Source organism: Narcine bancroftii, chromosome 4 (assembly GCF_036971445.1).
Source record: "Narcine bancroftii isolate sNarBan1 chromosome 4, sNarBan1.hap1, whole genome shotgun sequence".
Classification (NCBI taxonomy): domain Eukaryota; kingdom Metazoa; phylum Chordata; class Chondrichthyes; order Torpediniformes; family Narcinidae; genus Narcine; species Narcine bancroftii.
This window is the reverse complement of record NC_091472.1, coordinates 131,110,938-131,130,856: the sequence shown is the minus strand read 5'-3', so window position 1 is coordinate 131,130,856 and position 19,919 is coordinate 131,110,938. Positions and strand designations below refer to the sequence as shown.

At 38.0% G+C, this 19,919-nt stretch overlaps 1 protein-coding gene across 7 annotated transcripts in view; it reads right to left on the bottom strand.

Annotated features, from left to right (window-relative positions):
* Window positions 1-19,919, bottom strand: part of ttc28 (tetratricopeptide repeat domain 28) — a 1,007,267-nt gene that overhangs the window by 370,916 nt on the left and 616,432 nt on the right. For all 7 annotated transcript variants that reach the window (XR_011356152.1, XR_011356153.1, XR_011356154.1 and 4 more), the window contains exon 6: window positions 11,860-12,367. Coding sequence is in view for 1 of the 7 variants with exons in the window: in XM_069932874.1 (XP_069788975.1) it covers window positions 11,860-12,367 (508 nt within the window). In the remaining 6 variants the exon portion in view is untranslated. The remainder of the gene's footprint in view (window positions 1-11,859; window positions 12,368-19,919) is intronic.

The following is a 19,919-nucleotide window of genomic DNA, read 5'->3' as shown; positions in this document are numbered from 1 at the left end:
CTCAAGTTTTTCTCCTGAAATAAGTGAAACAAGAGGAACTCTGTGGTGACCTGAAAGAAGAGGTTATCATTTGGAAATGGGGCAAGTTTCGTCAGCAAGACACTGAAGTATTGATTGTGGGAAATCAGTTTGCGTGTGTCCAATGAGCAACAAATGTCTCTCTGAAACCAACAAGAACCTTCCTGAGCAGTAACCATTTACCTTTTCGCTAGAGCATGGTGAAAATTCATAAATGTTAAATTCTCTGCACAGAATAAGAATTGCCTCATACCAGTGAACTTGGAAGAGTGAGAAATGAGATTGAACTGTGAATCAAAGAACTTTTCTGAACTTATACACATTACATGCACATGCGCTTAGAATTAGAAGGAGGTTAAATTAGATTAACAGTAGTAAGTTAAAGTTTGATCCTGTTTTCATGTTTAAAGATAATTAAAAGCAACTTTTATTTAAGTAACCATTTGTCTTGGTGAATTTCTATTGCTGCTGGGTTTTGGGCTCCCCTGGGCCTGTAACACTACCAGAAGATCTTGAACATAAAGTTGTAAATTTTCACCAGTTTATTATACATAACTGGCAGAAACACAAATTTGCATTGACATATATTGGAAACATGGACAAAACCCCTATGAATTTTAACATGATAGGCAATAGATGAGTGGAATTGGAAGGTGTTAAAAATGTGCAAACCAGAAGTACAGGCCACAAAAGGACCAAGTTTACCATGGTGTTATTGTGCATGGCTGACAGGATGAAGTTAAGACCCATGTAATCTTCAAATGCAAAATTAATCCTCAAATGAAATTCCCTGCAGGTATTTTTGTACATTTTCATGAAAAAGGATGGTTGGTTGAAAATGGTGTAAAACTATGGATAGACAATGTGTGGAACAGGCGGCCAGGTGGTTTACGTAAGGAATGGAATTTGCTGGCCTAGAATATGTTTCATAGCCACTTAACTTTGAACAGTAAAAGTAGATTAGCACAAAATAATATTTACATGGCAGCTATCCCGGGTGGTTTGATGTCTGTTTTGCAACCTCTTGAACAAGCCATTCAAAGACCATGTGCGCAAGGAATGGAATACTTGGATGTTGAGAGCAGAAAAGTAAATTAAAAAAGGCAAGGCAATGTGTACTGCATCATTTGATGTGCTGTGTAACTTATTGCTAAAGAATATGGGACAAAAGTTAGAGACAGAGATAAAATTGTTCAAAAAGTGCAGTATTTAAGCAAGCGTATTACAATATTTCAAACCTAATCCAAATACATGTTGTATTTATATAAAATAAAGAAAAGAAAATAATAAAGAAGAAAAACTTATTATTATTTTAAATAAAGTATTAAAAAGTGCTGTATCTCTTGTGCAATTGATGGCACGGAAGGTCATTTATGGTGGGACAGTGACGACGAAGCTGAAACTGCCTCATCAGATCCAGACTTGGACCCATATTCTGACTCTTTAAATAGTGAGAATATGGATGTACTTGTCCCCATCTTTGGTTCAGATAATGATAGTGGGAGTGATTTTGAACAGTTCTAAATGTGTTGCTTTCAGACAATGATAGCAATTTTGAAGGGTGCTAATTGTGTTGTAGTTTTCAATAAAAATTTCAATGAAAATCTGTCACAGTCAGATTTTTTTGGGGGTTTTTCAAGAGTTGCCATATACCAAAGCAGTTTTTTCATGAGTCGACTTATACCCCAAATCGGCAGGGATTGGATTTTGAGCTGAATTTAAGGTCTCAAGACTATATCCAGCTTATAAGTTGACCCCCTCACCCTTTTTTGACAGTTTCTTTTTTGGGTTTCACATCTCGACTTGTATGCTGAAATATATGGTAGTAATATAAAATAAGAAAGAAAAGTAAAGATAGCATCATGGATTGCTTTGAGTGTTGCTTTCCAACACACTGGACTTCAACATAGTTTATATAATCAATTTACGGAAGACTGTTGACACCGGTCTTGAGGCTGGAAGAACGATTCTACATAATTATACCTAAAATTTTCATTTACAAGCTCCAAATTCATAAAAATATACCATATTTATTTCTCAAATTATATGTGATTTTCTCTAAAGGGATACGGCTTTGAATTTTTGCATTCCATCTTCCCATACCTAAATGTGAATCTAATTCCACGTCACTGCAATTTCCTTGCTAATGTTAATGCTATTTTAACAAATTTTGTTTGGGATATTGATAATTTCAACTTAGGACTTGTTCCTTCTATATTCCCCAGTATGAATAAATCTGGGTTTACTGGAAATACAATGCCTGTAACTTGTTCTAAAAAATTCCCTAAATCCACCCAAAAAGTTCTTACCTTGGGACATGACCAAGTTGAATGCAATAAAGTTCCTGTCTCCTCACCATACCTAAAACATCGATGTGATCAATCCGATTTCATTCTATTCAATTTTTGTGGTGTCAAATATAACTGATGTAAAAATTACATTGAAATGTACATTACTACATCTTACATTAATAATATTTGCCATACAATCACGACAGAGATCCGATCATCTTTGCTAATCAATTGTAATATTTAAATCTAACTCCCATTTCTACACTCCTTGTTTAATAGTTCCTGTTTGCAATAAAAGATGCATGACAGAAGTAAATTTCTTAGTATTTCCTCTCCTAATAAGAGTTTCCACCTCTCTACAAGTAGATAACAACCTCTCTGGACTTATCTTTTCCTTTAAATATCTTCTCAGTTGAAAATAACAAAAAAAGAATATTACGAGCTATCCATATTTATTCCTTAATTGCTCAAATGACATCGCATGGACCTGTTCATAACAATCTTCAATACCTTTACTAAACCAAATATTTAAAAATCAATTGTCTTTTGAAAGCGGTACAAGAAAATTTTGATTCAAAGGCACCTTAGGCGATATAGTTCCTCTTGTTCCAATTTCATCATTTACCTTGTTCCAAATAGTAATCAAATTATTAAACAATAGTGTTTCTTTAACACTAGTTAATAATTTTGAATCCCATTTATGTATAAATTCCTTTCTTAATTTCTCTCTTATTTTATCCAACTCTATTTTAACCCATGCCGTTTTTCTCCTCCTTCAAAGAGAGAAATAAGAAATTTTATTTGGTCAGCTTGGTAAAGACACTGAAAATTAGGAAACTGTTGGCCTTCCAATTTATATTCTCAAGTTAATCTTTCTAGAGAAACTCTTGACATTTTACTTTTCCAAACAATTTTCCTTTCATGTTTCTTTAATTGTTTAAAAAAACTTTTGTGGGAATATAGGTAAATTTTGAAAAAGATATTTATGCTGCATTTCATCTTAATACAGTTAACTCTTACTACTAACATCATTGGTAGAATCATTCATTTTTTTAAAATCTTCTTCAAACTTTTTAAGTAATAGCAAATAATTCAATTTATATATTTTTTTAGTTTGTTATCGACACAAACCCCTAAATATTTAATTCCATATTTTGACCACTTAATTTGAGTTTTTATTTGATAATTACTATAATCTCCTTTCATAAGGGGCATAATTTCACTTTTGTCCCAATGTATTTTATAACCAGAAATCATACCATATTCTTTCAAGTTGTGATGTAACAAGGAACCTGAAACAGGTTCTGTTAAAACTAATTTTATGCTTCTCTTGACCAACTTTAAATCCCTTAATTTCCAAATCACTCCTAACTACTTCTGCTAGTGGCTCTATAGCTAGATTAAACAAAAGGGCATCCTTGTCTACTTGATCTCATCAGTTAGAATGGAGCAGACATTTGTCCATTAGTTACAACTTTAGCTTTTGGATCATCACATAATGCCTTAATCCAATTTATAAAAGTTTGACCCAAATTTGTCCAACACCTTAAACAAAAAGTACTATTCCAATCTGTCAAAGGCTTTTTCTGCATCTAAAGCCACAGTAACACTTAAATCTTTTCTTTTTTGTGCTAAATGTATAATATTAATGAATCTGGCCATGTTGTCCAGTGATTGTCCCTTCTGATCCATATTTATTAATTTAGGTAATAATTTAGTCATCCTATTTGCCAATAGTTTAGCAAGAATCTTATAATCTGCATTCAATAATGAAATATGATAAAGGTTTCAGAGGGTCTCTATCTTTTTTGGTATCACAGTAATTATTGCTGTTGAAAATGATTCTGGAAGAGGATGTGTTATTGATGCTTGATTAAGCATTTCCATAAAGATAGAAATCAATAGATCTTTAAATTCTTTATAGAATTCAGGTGGAAAACAATCTTCTCCCAGTGCTTAATTATTTTGCAATGAATTGCCTCCTTCACTTCTAGCTGTGTAAAATTAGCACTTAATTCTGTTTGTTCTACTATACTCAATCTGGATAAATGTATCTAAAATATATACCTATTTTATTCTAGTCTTTTAAAGACTCTGACTTATATAATTTAGAATAAAATTTCTTAAAAGATTTATTTATTTCTTGAGGTTTATAACAAATTATATTCAAATCATTTTTAATATATCCTATGGATGCTGCATGACCCTCTGTACACCTCCAGCATTTAATATGTACAAGGCCAAAATTAACAGATTTTTGATATGTGAGGGAGTCAGGATCTTGGATCTGAGGACAGCAGCTGAGGACTTGATCAGAACACCTTGATTTTACTGAATGCTGCAGTAGATTTGAGTGAGCACAAAGCCATTTCCTTTCTCTATTTCTTACCCTTTGTCCCCCTTGAGATATAATACATGGAATTTAATGAAGACCCAGCAACAGTGCTGGTCAATAGCAGGTAGAATGTAAGCAATATAAGATGGAGTGTGTCATTTGCCACATCTCTGTCCTGCTACTCCATTCAATAAGAACATAGCTGATTTGATCTTGGCCTCATACACCTGCTTGTTCCCCTCAACTTGCCAATATACCAAAGTAGGTCCAAACCTACAACTCTTCTTGTAAAATATACACAAACTTACAAATTAGGATCAGAAGGAGGCCACTTACCCCTCCACCCCAAGTTTGTTCTGCTATTTAATAGAATTTTTGCTGATCTAATGTTGTCCTCAGCTCCACCCGACTCAATGCATCTTGACAAGGCAAGCCAAATGGTTTCAGGCTTGGCTGCATTCCATTGTGAAGTGGCATTAACCTGTGTAAAGTTTAGTGCGTCATAGCAGAGCTATGCATTGTTAAATGAAGGTAATAATTCTAGTAGAGAATTCACAATCAGATATTAATGAAGCTATCCATGAAAGTAATCCAACAGAATAACCAATACATTAGAAGTCCATAATCCAGAATGCTCAGGGAATCGGTCGTTCTGGATCTTCGGATTTTCTAGATTCTTGGGCAGTACTTTTAAAATTCAAATTTAAGGAGGAATAAAGAAGAGATGACAGATAAACAGTGATTGTTTATTTATTAGCAAATACAACATGCTTCATTTATTAAAAGGAAATTTTAAAAGAAAAATAAAAGTGCAGCTATGCATTTGTGGTGCTTATGGTATACATGCACACACACAAAAGCCCACTATATTTAAAATGTTTAAAAAATTTTCTCAAAGTCCGGATTCTTGAGTGGTTCAGATTTCTGGACTTTTATTGTACCTGCAGTGAAAATATCTCTAAAGATATTCTATTTACCTGCTTGAATGAAAAATGGCCGCTGAAATCAGAAAAGGCGCTATATAAATGCCAGCTGCTTCCCTTATATGACATTAATTACCGGTAATTCCAAATCTCAAAATGTCTGTCCTGTGATATGTAATCTGCACGCATGTAGTCAAACAGCAAAGAAACCGATACTTCTGCCCACCGTGGTTATTCTGGCCATCAAGGATATATCTGTAAGACCAAACAACATGGGAGCAGAAATAGGCGAATTAGCCCATCAAGCCGGAGCTACCATTCAATCATGAGTTAATCCATTCTCCCACTCAGCACCCCATTTCCCAGCCTTCTCTTAATCCTATTTACCACCATGGGTCCACAGCCCACTGGACCTTGGCAATTTTAATGCATGTCCATATACTTCTCAAACAACGTGAAACTATCTGCCTCTGACACCTTCTCATGCAAGTGGTTTCCAGATTCCAATGACCCTCTCCATGAAAAAAATCTGTTAATCTTCAACTTAAACCTATGCTCAATACAGTCATAGGATATAATTCAAGAAGAGAGCATATCTCAATATTACTGTGAATAAAACCTGATAAAATCAGGAAGGCTTTATTTCCCCAAGAAAAGTGACTTCTCAAGATTCTGGGATTTTCAAATTACCCAACTTTATTTATTTATTCCTCCCAAACACAGAAATCAAGCAAGATAAACTTAATTTAAATACTGCACTGTGTACTTTTGTTCTGAAGTGATATTCATTCAAGTAGATCTCTGCCATTATCATCTAACACACCTAAAAATAGTCCATTACTACGAAGCCGAACAAAAGCAACTCATTCCATCGCTGCCTGCTGGAGTCAGTCACATCGTTTTTGGTTCACTGCCACTGTTTGCCCATAAACTCTTTCAGTTCCAGCTGCATCCACACTTGTAAATTATACATCATGTCCTCGGGGGGGTTTGTGCAGCACTCTACAGTTACTTTATTACTTCCATTGTAATATTAAAAAAGAATCGACATCTGGGAGGTTTCATTCCGTCCCTCCATGCTGTTTCAATTTTCTTTCTACACCTGGCTACGCACATTGGGTGAATGCTAAAACCCAAACAGAAGTGTTGATTTGCATTCTGACCTTCAACAAACAATCAAGAAAAAAACCGTTCACTTATAGACCACTTTTTCTCCGCCATGATACATTTAGATGATATAGAAGATGCAGAGACTCATTAGCATGGTGTAAAAATACAAATAATGTAGCATATTCTGGCACCATTTTTTATGAACCATGAACAAAGAATCTGAGAGGTCCAATGTAGTTATATCATAATAGTTAATGCAATGTGCATAAAGCTGTAGTTTATTGACTGTCAGTGTAGCAAGTGTTGTCTGTCACAAAGGGTGTATCCAGATTTCAGGTCACTGTTAACTGTTAAAAGGTGCTTCTAATTCCTATCCTTTCGTAGCCTTAATGGCGAAAGGCATATTCCACATTTCCCCCCACCCCCCTCCCAGTTCCCTGAGACACAAATCCACATGGTTATTCATAGGTATATGTACCAACGACTGCTAAAGTGAAAGGTGCCAATGTTACTAGCTGATGGTAATTTGGGAATGTTGGCTCCTCATTATTCTGAAATGGCACCTCTTTTCTTGTGATAGCACAAGCATATCATCTTCTGCTGGATTAATTCTGGAAAATGATGCAGAGAAACAGCTAGTCAGGCATTCAGATCGCAGGGATGCAGTTGGGATCTGCCGTTGCCTGCTCTCTCAGAGATAATTTTCCCTTTGTCAGCAGATGCAGGTAATGAATGCTAGCTGTAAGGCACCAGTGTTCAGACTCAGTTACCCAGTCCTCCATGCAGGGCCTTGGAAACCTGCCATCATAACTTTTGCCTAAATTTATCTTAAAACTTTACTGAAAAAAAGCGATGTGGAAAATTCCATGTGACACGAAGGAGATGTTCTTAAGAAAACTATACTTTTAGTATAGAAATTACTGGTGGAAGTTCAACTAGAGTGGAGGTGCAAAATCAAAACAGTTCAGAATGGACACTTTTTTAATTTACTTTTTTTTTAATTCTTGATGTACCAGTTATTTTCAGACTGCAGAAATCTGCAGCATCTTAATTATCTGAAGCAAAAAATGCCATTCATTTCACTGCTTTTAAAACAATGAGTAATCAATTGCCCTCAATAGCACAGGGCAAGAACAAGAATCTATCCAGTCATCCATCACTCATCATCTGTCTGTGATGTCTGTACCTTAGCTCTAATGCTCCTTTCCTGTATTTTCCTCTTCTCTGTAGCTTGACTCCTGCCTCACCTCACACCATTTATGTTGTGTCTTTCACACTTGTCCTTTCCTTTTGGGGATGAGAAGACAGGACACAGTGGAGGAAAAGAATCGCATATCCCTTTAGGTGGGATAAATTGCAAAATGAAGTCCTCTTCACTCTATGTGTCACGAACTCGAGTACAAACCTATAGTTTTCCCATAGCTCATCCCTTGCCTACCATCCCCTTTACGACCATCACAATAACAATCCAGGTCATCTACGTCCAATCACCTCTTTAGCCCAATCTCCCCTCTATACTTCACCTACTGGACAATTCCTCCACTCTCAAACTCCCATCTTCCAAGATCACTTTGTCCTCAAAGAAACATTGTTTGCATTCAAAGTCCAACTCACCTCAAAGAAAATATATCGTACTAGATGTAGAAATTTTTCCTTCCCTCTCTCACTCTGTCCACCTAAAAGGGACTCAACTTCAGAACTTCTGTTACATGGAATTAATATTTAGAAAATGGATATGTTGTCCAGTAGTTAAAGCATAAAAATTCAATGTCCATCACATGGTTATAAACAAAACTACAACAGGGCTGATCACAGAGGTAAGAGTCACACATGTGAGATAGGCATCCAGAACATAAAAAAAAAATCATATTTCTGTGGCTGCAGGGTAGAAAATAACACATCAAAATCACAATGAAAAAGTCAAATGTTTAAAAATGCCCCACTGGGCATTAAGGCTGATCATGCAGTGGTAATAAATCTTACCCACAAGCAAAATAATTCCACTCCAATATGTCAGACTGCACAGACAGAAAAATCAACTGTCAAAACGTTCACTTTGGGAATGGACCTTGAAGACAAAAGTATTTGTAATATAATTCGAACCCAGAAAAAAAAAATCCAAATCTAATAATGTGGATATAGCATTTGCATGCTTATTCATTTAAAATCTTATTCAGATGTCATGTCATCATCCTTCTGTGATATCTAAAAAGTTGAGCTATTTTGTTGAAAATCCTTTGATAAAAGAAGAAAACAATCGCTCATTCTAAATTAGTTCTGTTTAAGTTGCTCTTCTATTTTCTAGGTAATTTATGATTGCCAGATTTCTTATTTTCTTGCCTTTTGTTTCATGTAATGAAATTTACTTGCAAATGCTCTGTTATAAATCCCAACAAAGAGCCAATTTAATGCAACTGATCAAAAAAAAGCTTCAATAAAAAGGTGGGACCAGCCAGCAAAACTTCAATAAGAATTGCAGATTTTGCTCAGTCATTTAGCTGAAAGATTCCTGCATTAAGTTACTTGAGGACAAGATCAACAAAGTTGACGTGGTTATGGGCATGGTTATGGAGATAGCTGTAATTAAGAACAAAAATATGTCCATTGGTGCACCTTTTGTGTGGTGAGCAAAGATGCATGGTTAGTTTAGTGTTTAACTCAACATTATTACAGTGCCAGTGACCCAGGTTCGAATCCAGCACTGTCAAAAAGGAGTTTATATGTGCTCCCCGTGACCTTCATGAGGTTTTTCTGAGTGCTCTGGTTTCCTCCCACCCTCCAAAGTGTACGGTGCTGGTAGGCTGATTGGGTGTAATTGGGCAGCGTGGGCGTAATTGAGCCAGAGGGACTTTTTAGCGTGCTGCAATGTCAAGATTAAATCAGGCAGTGTTTCACTTGGTCTGATCTGTATAATGCTCATACCTGCAGCTTGAAATGGATGACATTTCGATGATTGACATCCCTTGGATCCTCTAAAGTCCATAACCCTTCATACCATCACAACCTTTTGAAGTGGACCTGAATGGACTCCTCCTAACTTCTACTACAGTTGGTGACAGTTATCAGAAATGATTAAAAAAAAGATTAAACATCTGCATCGCAAAATGCTGGTGGTGGCTGAGGTGTGAACAATTCAGTGAGAAGCTTAAATCATCCATTTAAACTGTTTGAAATATATCATGCTATCAGCTGAAGCAATCGTAGTAACAACTCCCAGAATGTGCACATGGGAATAAATCCTGAAATTTTGCACAACTGACTGGAAGTTTGGCCATTCACAGAGCGTGTTCAGACATTCCATTGTACGTAACTCTCACTCCAACAAAAATATCAAAACTGAGAAGTTCAAGCTAAATATTTATTTCCAGAGCAGAATGTGACAAAAAAATATTTTCAATATCTAATTATTCCACTCCAGAAAATGACACCAGGTCACTTTCATCAAAGACACATCCTCCATGTATCTCATGAGGAATATAGGTAGCATCATTTAGCAATCAATGAGCAAAAGCCTCAACCTCTCCTCTGCTCCTTTCTACTTCCAACATTTGTGTCATTAAAAAAACCCCAAAAGAACTATGTCTCTATCCTAATGTAATCAATATTTTGTTGTAATATTTAGGGAGCCTCAAATTAATTTTTGGTAATCTGTAAATACTCATGGGGGAAAGATACACAAGAAAAGACAGAAACAAATATTCCCAAACAATGGTAGACTACTGGACTAGAATAAACAAAGGTCCAAAAGAAATGCTATGAGTGAAAAACTTGGATCGGAGAAATGGAAGGACCTCCCCATCCAACTCTGCTGCCACCTTTAGGACATCAAGGTTCATCTCATCCTCAATACCCACTTTGGGCTTATACCCATATGGTGTCATTTCTTCCAGGACATCCTCCTCATTACTGCAATGCTCTACCTCATTGTAAGGAAAAAGTAGAAAGGCAGAGTATTTTTCACATGATAAGAGAGTGAAAGATGTTGGTGTTTAAAGGGACCTTGTTCATTAACTACTGAAAGTTAAATTTACACATTCAGCAAGAAAATTGGAAGCCAATCTTAACATTGGTTTTAATGGCAAAGAAATTTCAGAACAAGAGTTGAGACTAATGAGTATGCATCTGATATGTTGTTCACAGGTCTGGTCTCTCTCACCTGTGTAAGGATATTTGTACAATAGAGAGTTCAGGGAAACTTTGCCAGATTGATTCCTGGATTAGTGTCACATGAGGAAAGATTAAGCAGACAAGGCTGTACATTCCTGAGTTAGAAAGAATGAGAGGTAATCTCATTAAAATATACACAAAGTGGAATGGAGCTGACGGTTCCCCAACTGGTGTCATAGTACCAAGGATTACTGTCTGAAAATAAAGTTTTGCCCATTCCAGGCACCAATGGGAAGCTTCTTCACCAAGAGCACAGTTACCCAGGATGGCTAAGGATGTTGGCACCAAGCATATTCATCATAGAAATTGATGGATTTTTAGATATTAAGAAAATGCAGGGATATGTGGTTAGTGTAGGAAAGTGGCACCAGTGATTAGACATGATCTTATTGAATAATGGAACAGGAATCAAGAGCCAATTACCTACAACTGCTTATATTTTGTCATTTCTTAAAACACGCAGTTCATAAGAACTGTTGGGACAAAATTTGACTACATTGCTTTGATTTACTGAGGTCTGCAAAACATGCACATAACATTTAAAGTAAAAACACAGTGCTGGAAAAACTCATGAGGCCAAACACTGTACTTTATATAGCAAAGATAAAGATACATAACCAAGTTTTGGACTTGAGCCCTTCATCAAGAGCACAATGTAGACAGGTGCCAGAACAAAATTGTGGGTGGAGGGGCAGGGGAGGAGCACAATCCTACCGGCAAGAGGTAGTAGGTGGATAAGAGAGGGAGGGCACAGCAGCAAACAGGGGGAGGGAGTGGTTCTGTGAATGGAGAGGGAAGTGAGTAGAGTGCTAGATGAAAAAGTGCAGGGAGTACAGGGAGTAGGCTAGCAGAAACCGGTGAAGGTGATGTTAATACCATCCAATTGGAAAGTGCCCACATGGAAAACTAGGCATTTAAACCCTGCTTGAAATCTGGATATGTTTTGATAATCCTCAAAGTAGTTGGCAACGTGATAAATGACACATATTCCCACCATGAAGAGGTTCTTTCTTACCGAGATTAGAGGAAGCCCTTCCCTCTGCCGCACGGTCCTTCTGGTTCTCTGCAATGCTCAACTGCTTCTCATGATACTGCTTTGCTCTCTCCAAATCTTGCATGCAGCGTGCTGCATGACCCAATCCAGCATAAGCTCTCATCTCAATGGCTTTCTCGCCGAGTTCCTGTGCCAACTCCAGCACGTGATTGTGGTAGGACATTGCTTTGTCAAAGTTTCTCCGGTAATGATAGGCACTGCCAAGGTTGCTGTAGGCTCGTGCTTCCTCTCGCTTGTTGCCCAAGTCCTTCGCAATTCTGAGATGCTGCTCATGGCACTGTACTGCATTTTCAAAGTCGCCCATTGCTATATAAACAGCTCCCATATTGCCCAGTTCTCTGGCTTCTGAGAGTTTGTCTTTGGATTGTTTAGCTAGAAGAACACATTGTTTGTGACTGGCCAGTGAATTTGGGTAGTCTCCAATGGCTGTGTATACATGACCTAGGCTGCTCAATGCTGAAGACGCTGCCTGCAATATAGAAAAGAAAAAGTTATTCAAAAACATGAAAAAGGTGGCATCTTATTGTGCTCTACAAGTAACCAAAACACATCAGGCAACCAGGCATTATACTACAACATGCAATCACGTACAGATCATTTGAGAGAGAAATCAGTTTAAAGCCTCTCAATTTCTTGTGTGGGGAGTTAAATGAGGAGTGCACATAGCTATAAATATATTTTATTTTAATTTCCACATAAGAATTTACTAGGAATTTCTCTCTTTTTTCATATATTGTTATTAATTATATCTTTTTTTTAGAGATAGTTCACACCCTAAACTGATCAAATTTTTTTTTAATGATATATTTTTATTCTGTAATATTATTGTTTAATATCTCTGTATTAATTCATTACTTACTATGTATTTTTTAATATCTCTTTGAACTGTATGTGTTTATAAATTATAATAATAATAATAAGATTGAAAAAGAAAGAAAGAATTTACTAGGAATCATGCAAAACACCAATACAGGAAAAAAAATGCTAAGAATCCTAAAAATGTACTTTAAAATTAGGATTCAATTCCCATGGGCAGTGAGTCTGGTGAATGACAGACAACTCTCCGAGATGCTACTGTTTACTAATTATATTTATTTTAATGTATATAGATGTACAGTGTATACGTATTGTGCATCTACATGAATGTTCACACTGTTCTGCACTGTGGACCAGAAAATGATGTTTCGTTGGGTTGTACTGGTACAATCGAATGATAAATAAGCTTGAACTTGAACAGTAGCAACTTCCTGGGTTAGTTAGTTCAATGCACAAAGCCTCTTTACCATTATTTCAAGTTTGCATGGATATTTGATCTCCAGCTATAGATATTGATGGAGTTTTTAAAAAAAATCAAATATAGAACAAGCACTTCGCCCCAACTTATCCATGCCAACCAAGTTAGCATCCTATTCTTCTACATTGATACGCTCTATCAATAACGCCAAAGACTGAGTGAGGCTTTAATACACATTAGATTGTAGCTGGCCCGACTCCATGTGCTCGAATGGAGGACAGGGGAAGGGAGGTTGACCTTTATGGCCAGGTCACAAGGGGAGGGGTCACTAGGGAGCGAGTCATCAGTGGAGCAGGCCAGCCACTCGTACACAGCACAGAATATACATATCAACACATACATCTAGGAACTTAACAATTGGATGTTTCATGCTCCTACCCTTAACACTCATAACAAGGCTGCCCCATTGAAATGATTCTTCGAAAGAACACTGCTAATTTGAAGCATTGCAAGTTTGAAGACCTTAGAAATACAAATATGGTTTATATTGGATGAAGGAGGAACAACGATCAGGTTGACTGTTGAACTCTTCCATGCCTATGCCATCTGTTGAAAACTGACAAACCTATGCATGGACCAGGACTGAAGATGTCCAAGGCCAAAGAGACCCCGCAATCCGAGCAGCAGCAGTCTGCATTAGCTGAGGCAGTGGCTACATTGGACATGTGATGAAGTTTGGTTTATTGGGTGGCACATTGAATGCAAACTCTTTCACCTTAATTTCGCCAGACAAATAAAGCCACTGAAAGAAAAGTGATTTGAATTTATATTTTTATGGCACCTTTTATGTCCCAGTCACTTCACATGCATGAAATATTTTTTGGTGTTGACACTGCTGTAATGTAAAAAATGGGGCTACAAGCTCTGACAAACAAGAGCATGCTTAATAATATATCCTCCATTTTAATATTAAATAATGCCACATCAGCATGTTTTATTTTTCCTCCAATTAAAACAATTTCAGAGTGAGAATACAATGTGACCATCTGATATGGGGTGAATTTTCAGGCAATCTGTTTTAGCAATGTTTTATGTGAGATATGAATCAGTCAGGGTATTGGAGTAACTCCCTTACTGTTATTCAAAATGTTTCCACAGGATAATTGACATCTACCCAAGGGAACAAAAGTCTCTGCAGTGCAATATTAACACCATACTGACCAGGAGTGTCAGCCTCCTCATCTGCGGGACTAAAACCCACAAACGGCGATCAGATCTCTTACAGAGTCTGGTCCTGTGGCTATGAAGGGAAGAGAGGAGAAGAGGCGAGGTGTAGTGATAGGGGATTCCATAGTTCAGGGGACAGAAAAGAGGTTCTGCGGAAGAGATCGAGTATCCTGGGTGGTTTGTTGCTTCCTTGGTGCCAGGGTCTGAGAAATCGCAGATCGAGTTCATGGCATTCTCAGGAGGGAGGGTGAGCAGCCAGATGTCATGGTCCTTATAGAGTAGGAAAGATGAGGAAGTCCTGCAAGGAGAATTCAGGGAGTTAAGTGCTAGATTGAAGGACAGGATCTCTAGGGTAATGATCTCAGGATATCTATTTGTGCCATGTGCTAGTGAGGTTAGAAATAGGAGGATAATGCAGTTTAATACGAGGCTAAAGACATGGTGGAGGAGGGAGGGCTTCAGGTTTCTGATCATTGGGCTCTCTTCCAGGGAAGGTGGGACCTGTTCCAACGGTACAGTTTACATCTGAAAAGGAGAGGGACTAATATTATTCCCGTTAAGGTTTTCCAGTGCTGCTCCAGTGGGTTTAAACTAGATTTGCAGGGGGATGGGGATCAGAGTACAAGAGCAAAGAGAGGAGTGAAGGAGGGAAAAGATGATGTGAAAATTACATGCATTGTTAGAAGTCTATGGGTTGTACGTGTTAGAAATGTTCCAAAGAGCATCTATTTCAATGAAAGGAGTATTGGGGGAAAAGCAGATGAGCTAGAGCATGAATTGGCATGTGGAATTATGACATTGTGCTCATTAGTGAAACAGCTTGCAGGAGGGACAGGATTGGCAGCTCAGTGTATTGGGCTTCCATTGCTTTAGATGCGATAGAATGGGGTGGGGAGAGGGGGATGAAAGGGAGAGGAGTGGCATTGCTCGTTAGGGAAAATATCACAGCTATGCAAAGTCAGGACAGACCAGAGGGCTCATCTACTGAGGTTATATGGGTGGAACCGAGGAACGGGAAAGGTACAACCACACTCATGGGGTTGCATTATAAACCACCCAATAGTCAACAAGAATTGGAGGAGCAAATCTGTAGAGAGATAGCAGACAGCTGCAGAAAACATAAGGTTGTAATAGTAGGAGATTTTAATTTTTCACATATTGGCTGGGACTCGCATAATGAAAAAGGCTGGATGTCTTGGAGTTTGTCAAATGTGTTCAAGAAATTTTTCTCAATCAATATGTAGAAAGAATGCAATACTGGATCTCCTATAAGGGAATGAGACAGGACAAGTGACAGAAGAGTGTGTCGGGGAATGTTTTGGATCCAGTGATCATAATACCATTCGTTTCAAGATAATTATGGAGAAGGATAGGGTTGAGATTCTAAACTGGAGAAAGGCCAATTTTGAGGAAATGAGAAAGGATCTAGAATGTGTGGATTTGGATAAGTTGTTTTCAGGCAAGGACATGTGAGATCAGTGGAGGACTTTCAAAGGTGAAATTTTGAGAGTACAGAGTTTATATATTCCTGTCAGGATTAAAGGCAAGGTTAGCAGTCACAGGGAACCTTGGTTTTGAAGGGATTTTGGGGATCTAGTTCAGAAGAAAGAGAAGTACATAGCAGGTATAGGCAACATCGAGCAAATGAGGAGTATAAAAAAGGCAAAAAATACCTCAAGAAAGAAATCAGGAAGGCTAAAAGAAGACATGAGGTTGCTTTGCCAGACAATGTGAAGGAAAATCTTAAGAGTTTCTTCAGGTATATCAAGAGCAAAAGGATAGTAAAGGACAGACCACAGTGGTTAGTTTGTATGGAGCCAAAAGAGATGGGGGATATTTTTTTTTTAAAACTCTATTCACTCAGGAAACAGGCACAGAGTAGTGGGAAATAAGAAAAACAAACAGTGAGGTCATGAAACCTATACAGATTAAAGAGGAGGAGGTGCTTGCTGTCTTAAAGCAAATGAGGATAGATAAGTCCTGAGGGCCTGACAAGATATTCCCTTAGACCTTGAGGGAGGCTAGTGTAGAAATTTCAGGGCCTCTGGCAGAAATATTTTAAATGTCCTGAGCCACAGGTGTGATGTCACAGGATTAAAGGGTATCTCGCATCGTTCTCTTTGTTTACAAAAATCTCCAAGTAGCCGTGGAAATTATAGGCCAGTGAACCTGACATCAATAGTAGGTAAATTATCAGAAGGTATTTTAAAAGATCAGATATACAATTATTTGGATAGCCAGAAAATTATTAGGGATAGATAGTCAACTTGGCTTTGTGTGTGGTAAGTCATGTTTAACCTCTCAGAGTTTTTTGAGGAGGTAACCAGGAAAATTGACAAAGGAAAGGCTGCGAATGTTGTCTACATGGACTTTAGTAAGGCTTTTGACAAGGTCCCACATGGGAAATTAGTCAAAAATGTTCAGACGCTAGGAGTTCATGGTGAAGCAGTGAACTGGATTCGACAATATCTAGTCGGGAGAAGCCAGAGATTAATGGTGGATGATTGCTTCTCAGACTGGAAGACGGTGACTAGTGGTGGGCCTCAGGGATTACTGTTGTGACCTTTGTTGTTTGTCATCTATATCAATGATCTGGATGATAATGTGGTAAATTGGATGAGCAAGTTTGCAGATGACACTAAGATTGGAGGAGTTGTGGACAGAAAAGTTGGGTTTCAAAGCTTGCAGAGGGATCTGGACCAGCTGGAAAAATGGGCTGACAAATGGCAGATGGAATTTAATGCAGACAAGTGTGAGGTGTTGCATTTTGGAAGGACAAACCAAGAAAGGATGTACACAGTGAAAGGTAGGGAACTGAGGAGTGCAGTAGAACAGAGGGATCTGGGAATACAGATACATAATTGCCTGAAAGTGGCATCACAGGTGGCTAATTTGGAAAGAAAGTTTTTGGCATTTTAGCCTTCATAAATCAAGTATTAAGTCTAAGAGCTGGGATGTTATGGTATAGTTGTATAAGACATTAGTGAGGCCAAATCTGGAGCATAGTGTGCAGCTTTGGTCACCCAACTACAGAAAAGATATCAATAAGACAGAAAGAGCGCAGAGAAGATTTACTAGGATGTTGCTTGGACTTCAAGAACTGAGTTACAGGGAAAGGTTAAACAGTTTAGGACTTTACTTCCTGGAGTGTAGAAGAATGTGGGGAGATTTGATTGAGTTATTTAAAATTATGAAGGGGATAGACAGAGTAAATATAGATAGGCTTTTTTCTACTGAGGGTAGGTAAGATACAAATAAGAGGACATGGGTTAAGAGTCAAAAAGGATAAGCTTAGGGGGAACTTCACGCAGAGAGTGGTAGGAGAGTGGAACAAGCTGCTTGCTGCAGTGGTGAATGTGGGCTCAATTTTTGGACAGGTACATGAATGGGAGAGTTATGGAGGGCTAAGAACTGGGTGTAGGTCAGTGAGACAAGGAAAATAAAATGGCTTGGCACAAACGAGAAGGGCTGAAGGAGCCTGTTTCTGTGCTGCAGTGTTTTATGGTTTTAAACTTGCAACATTGATATTGAATCTAACTTTGATTCAAACCACTTTGAAATAATTCCCAGTGGATAGACGTGCAATGGCAATGCTCATTCTTACATGTGTTGTACAAAAGTCCAAAGTTAAATTCTTTAACATTCCCATTAAATCGAATATTTACTCCATGTGCATTTCTTGCAAGAAATTTACATGTATTTGGAATATTGCATTCAGTTCTGATTGCCTCATTTCAGGATGTACGTGAAAGCTTAGGAGAGGGTGCGGGATGTCGCCTGAATTGGAGAACATGTTTTATGAGGCAAGGTTAATAGAGCTTTGGAGTGAAGAAGAATGAGAGCTGACTTAATAGATGTCTACAAGATTATGAAAGACATGGCTTGGGTGGCCAGCAAGCATCATTTTCCCAGGGTGAGTGTAGCAAATACCAGAGGACATCTGTACATGGTGAGGGGAGGAAAATTTAGGGGAGATGTTGGCCTAATGTTTTTTTTTACACACACACACACAGAGTAGTGAGTGCTTGAAATGCATTGCCAGGAGTGGTGGTGGAGGCTGGAACAATATGAACATTTAAAAGACTCAGATAGGCACGTGGATACAAAAGAAAATGAGGGTTATGGATGTGAGGTAGGGAAGGTTTAGTTTGTTGACTGTCAGTCAGCTCAACACTGTGGGCTGTTCTGTGCTATTCAAGAAAAAAAAGCCATCCAAATGATCTTTTTAAAGTATTGAATGGATTGTTATACACTTCTCTGGAAATAGCAGTCTAATTTTGAATAGCCACATTATTCTTCATTACATGCTCATATCAAGTTTCTTTGTTATTTTGGTTTTGATTTAATTTACAATGAAGTCAGAATTTTGTCTTCTAAGGTTATTTCTGAACATAGCCTGCACATATTTGTCAATACTCCATTAAATCAGCAAAGGTACCAGTTCATAACCTGCACTGTGCAATATCTCCGTGGGGCAAGGGGATCAAGAGAGTGAAAATAAATTAAAATTTACTTGGAATACTAGGTGTTCTCAGAGGTTGGGCTGCAAGCTGCTCCTGGGAATCCCCAGGACAGTTTCAATGCTTCAGCAAGTCCAACCCTGGACATCATCAGGAGTTTAAGGAGGGCGAGGGCTTGAATATTTTATTGAATGTGGGGCAAAGAACAAGGGAACTTGAATCTGCAAGCAGGAGTTGAGCAGCTTTTCTGGCAAGCTTAATAGTGCCACAATCATACTGGTGGCTATTATACATGGAGTATATGATGCAATATGACAGAACATATGGCAAAATATTGGATTATATAGCATCTGTGTGTACAGATGAATCCCATAGGAGACATGCAACTCCAATGTACTAAACCCATTTCTCAAGATTATTTAGAATAATGATGCTCCCAAATTTCTCAGTTTGCATTGCTTTTGTTGCATTTGGCAGACCTTCATAGAACTGAAGGAATTGAAATACAGTGCTTGGCAAGGGTGAACAGTACCTGCAGGGAGAACAGGGGCTATTGTGAGCATCCCTTCCCCACCTCCCCTGCCCCAAATCAATTACATGATATTCAGCATCATGTTAAATAAAACCAGGTGAGTACCACAGTGTATAAATCCCTCTGCAGACAACTGATTGATATCAGGGCTAAAAATCCTCCTTGCAGATTAGAATGTTATAAATAAAAATGGAAACATCTCTTTACAGCTTCACTGTGAACATTTCCTTCCCGATTAAAGTTAATGCCTCCACAATACATAATTTTACCAGCCCACATGATCAGCGTGCAGAAGCCAAGAAACTGAATACCAGCAAGGTTGTTCAAATTCCAGGATTTATAGCCAGTGATGATGCAGGAACAGCATGGGATGTGAGTTGGAGATAGCCTGGAGGTGGTGATTTTCTCAAGCACCTGCTACTCTGTCCTGAAGGGCAGAGCTCATGGGTTTGGGTGATGCTGTCACAGTAGCCTTGATGAGTTACTGCAGGAAATTGGGTGGAATGCAAGTCAAGCAGGTGCCTTGTTTTCCTGCTGTTAACCTTCCAGTGCAGCTGAGTGGAATGTT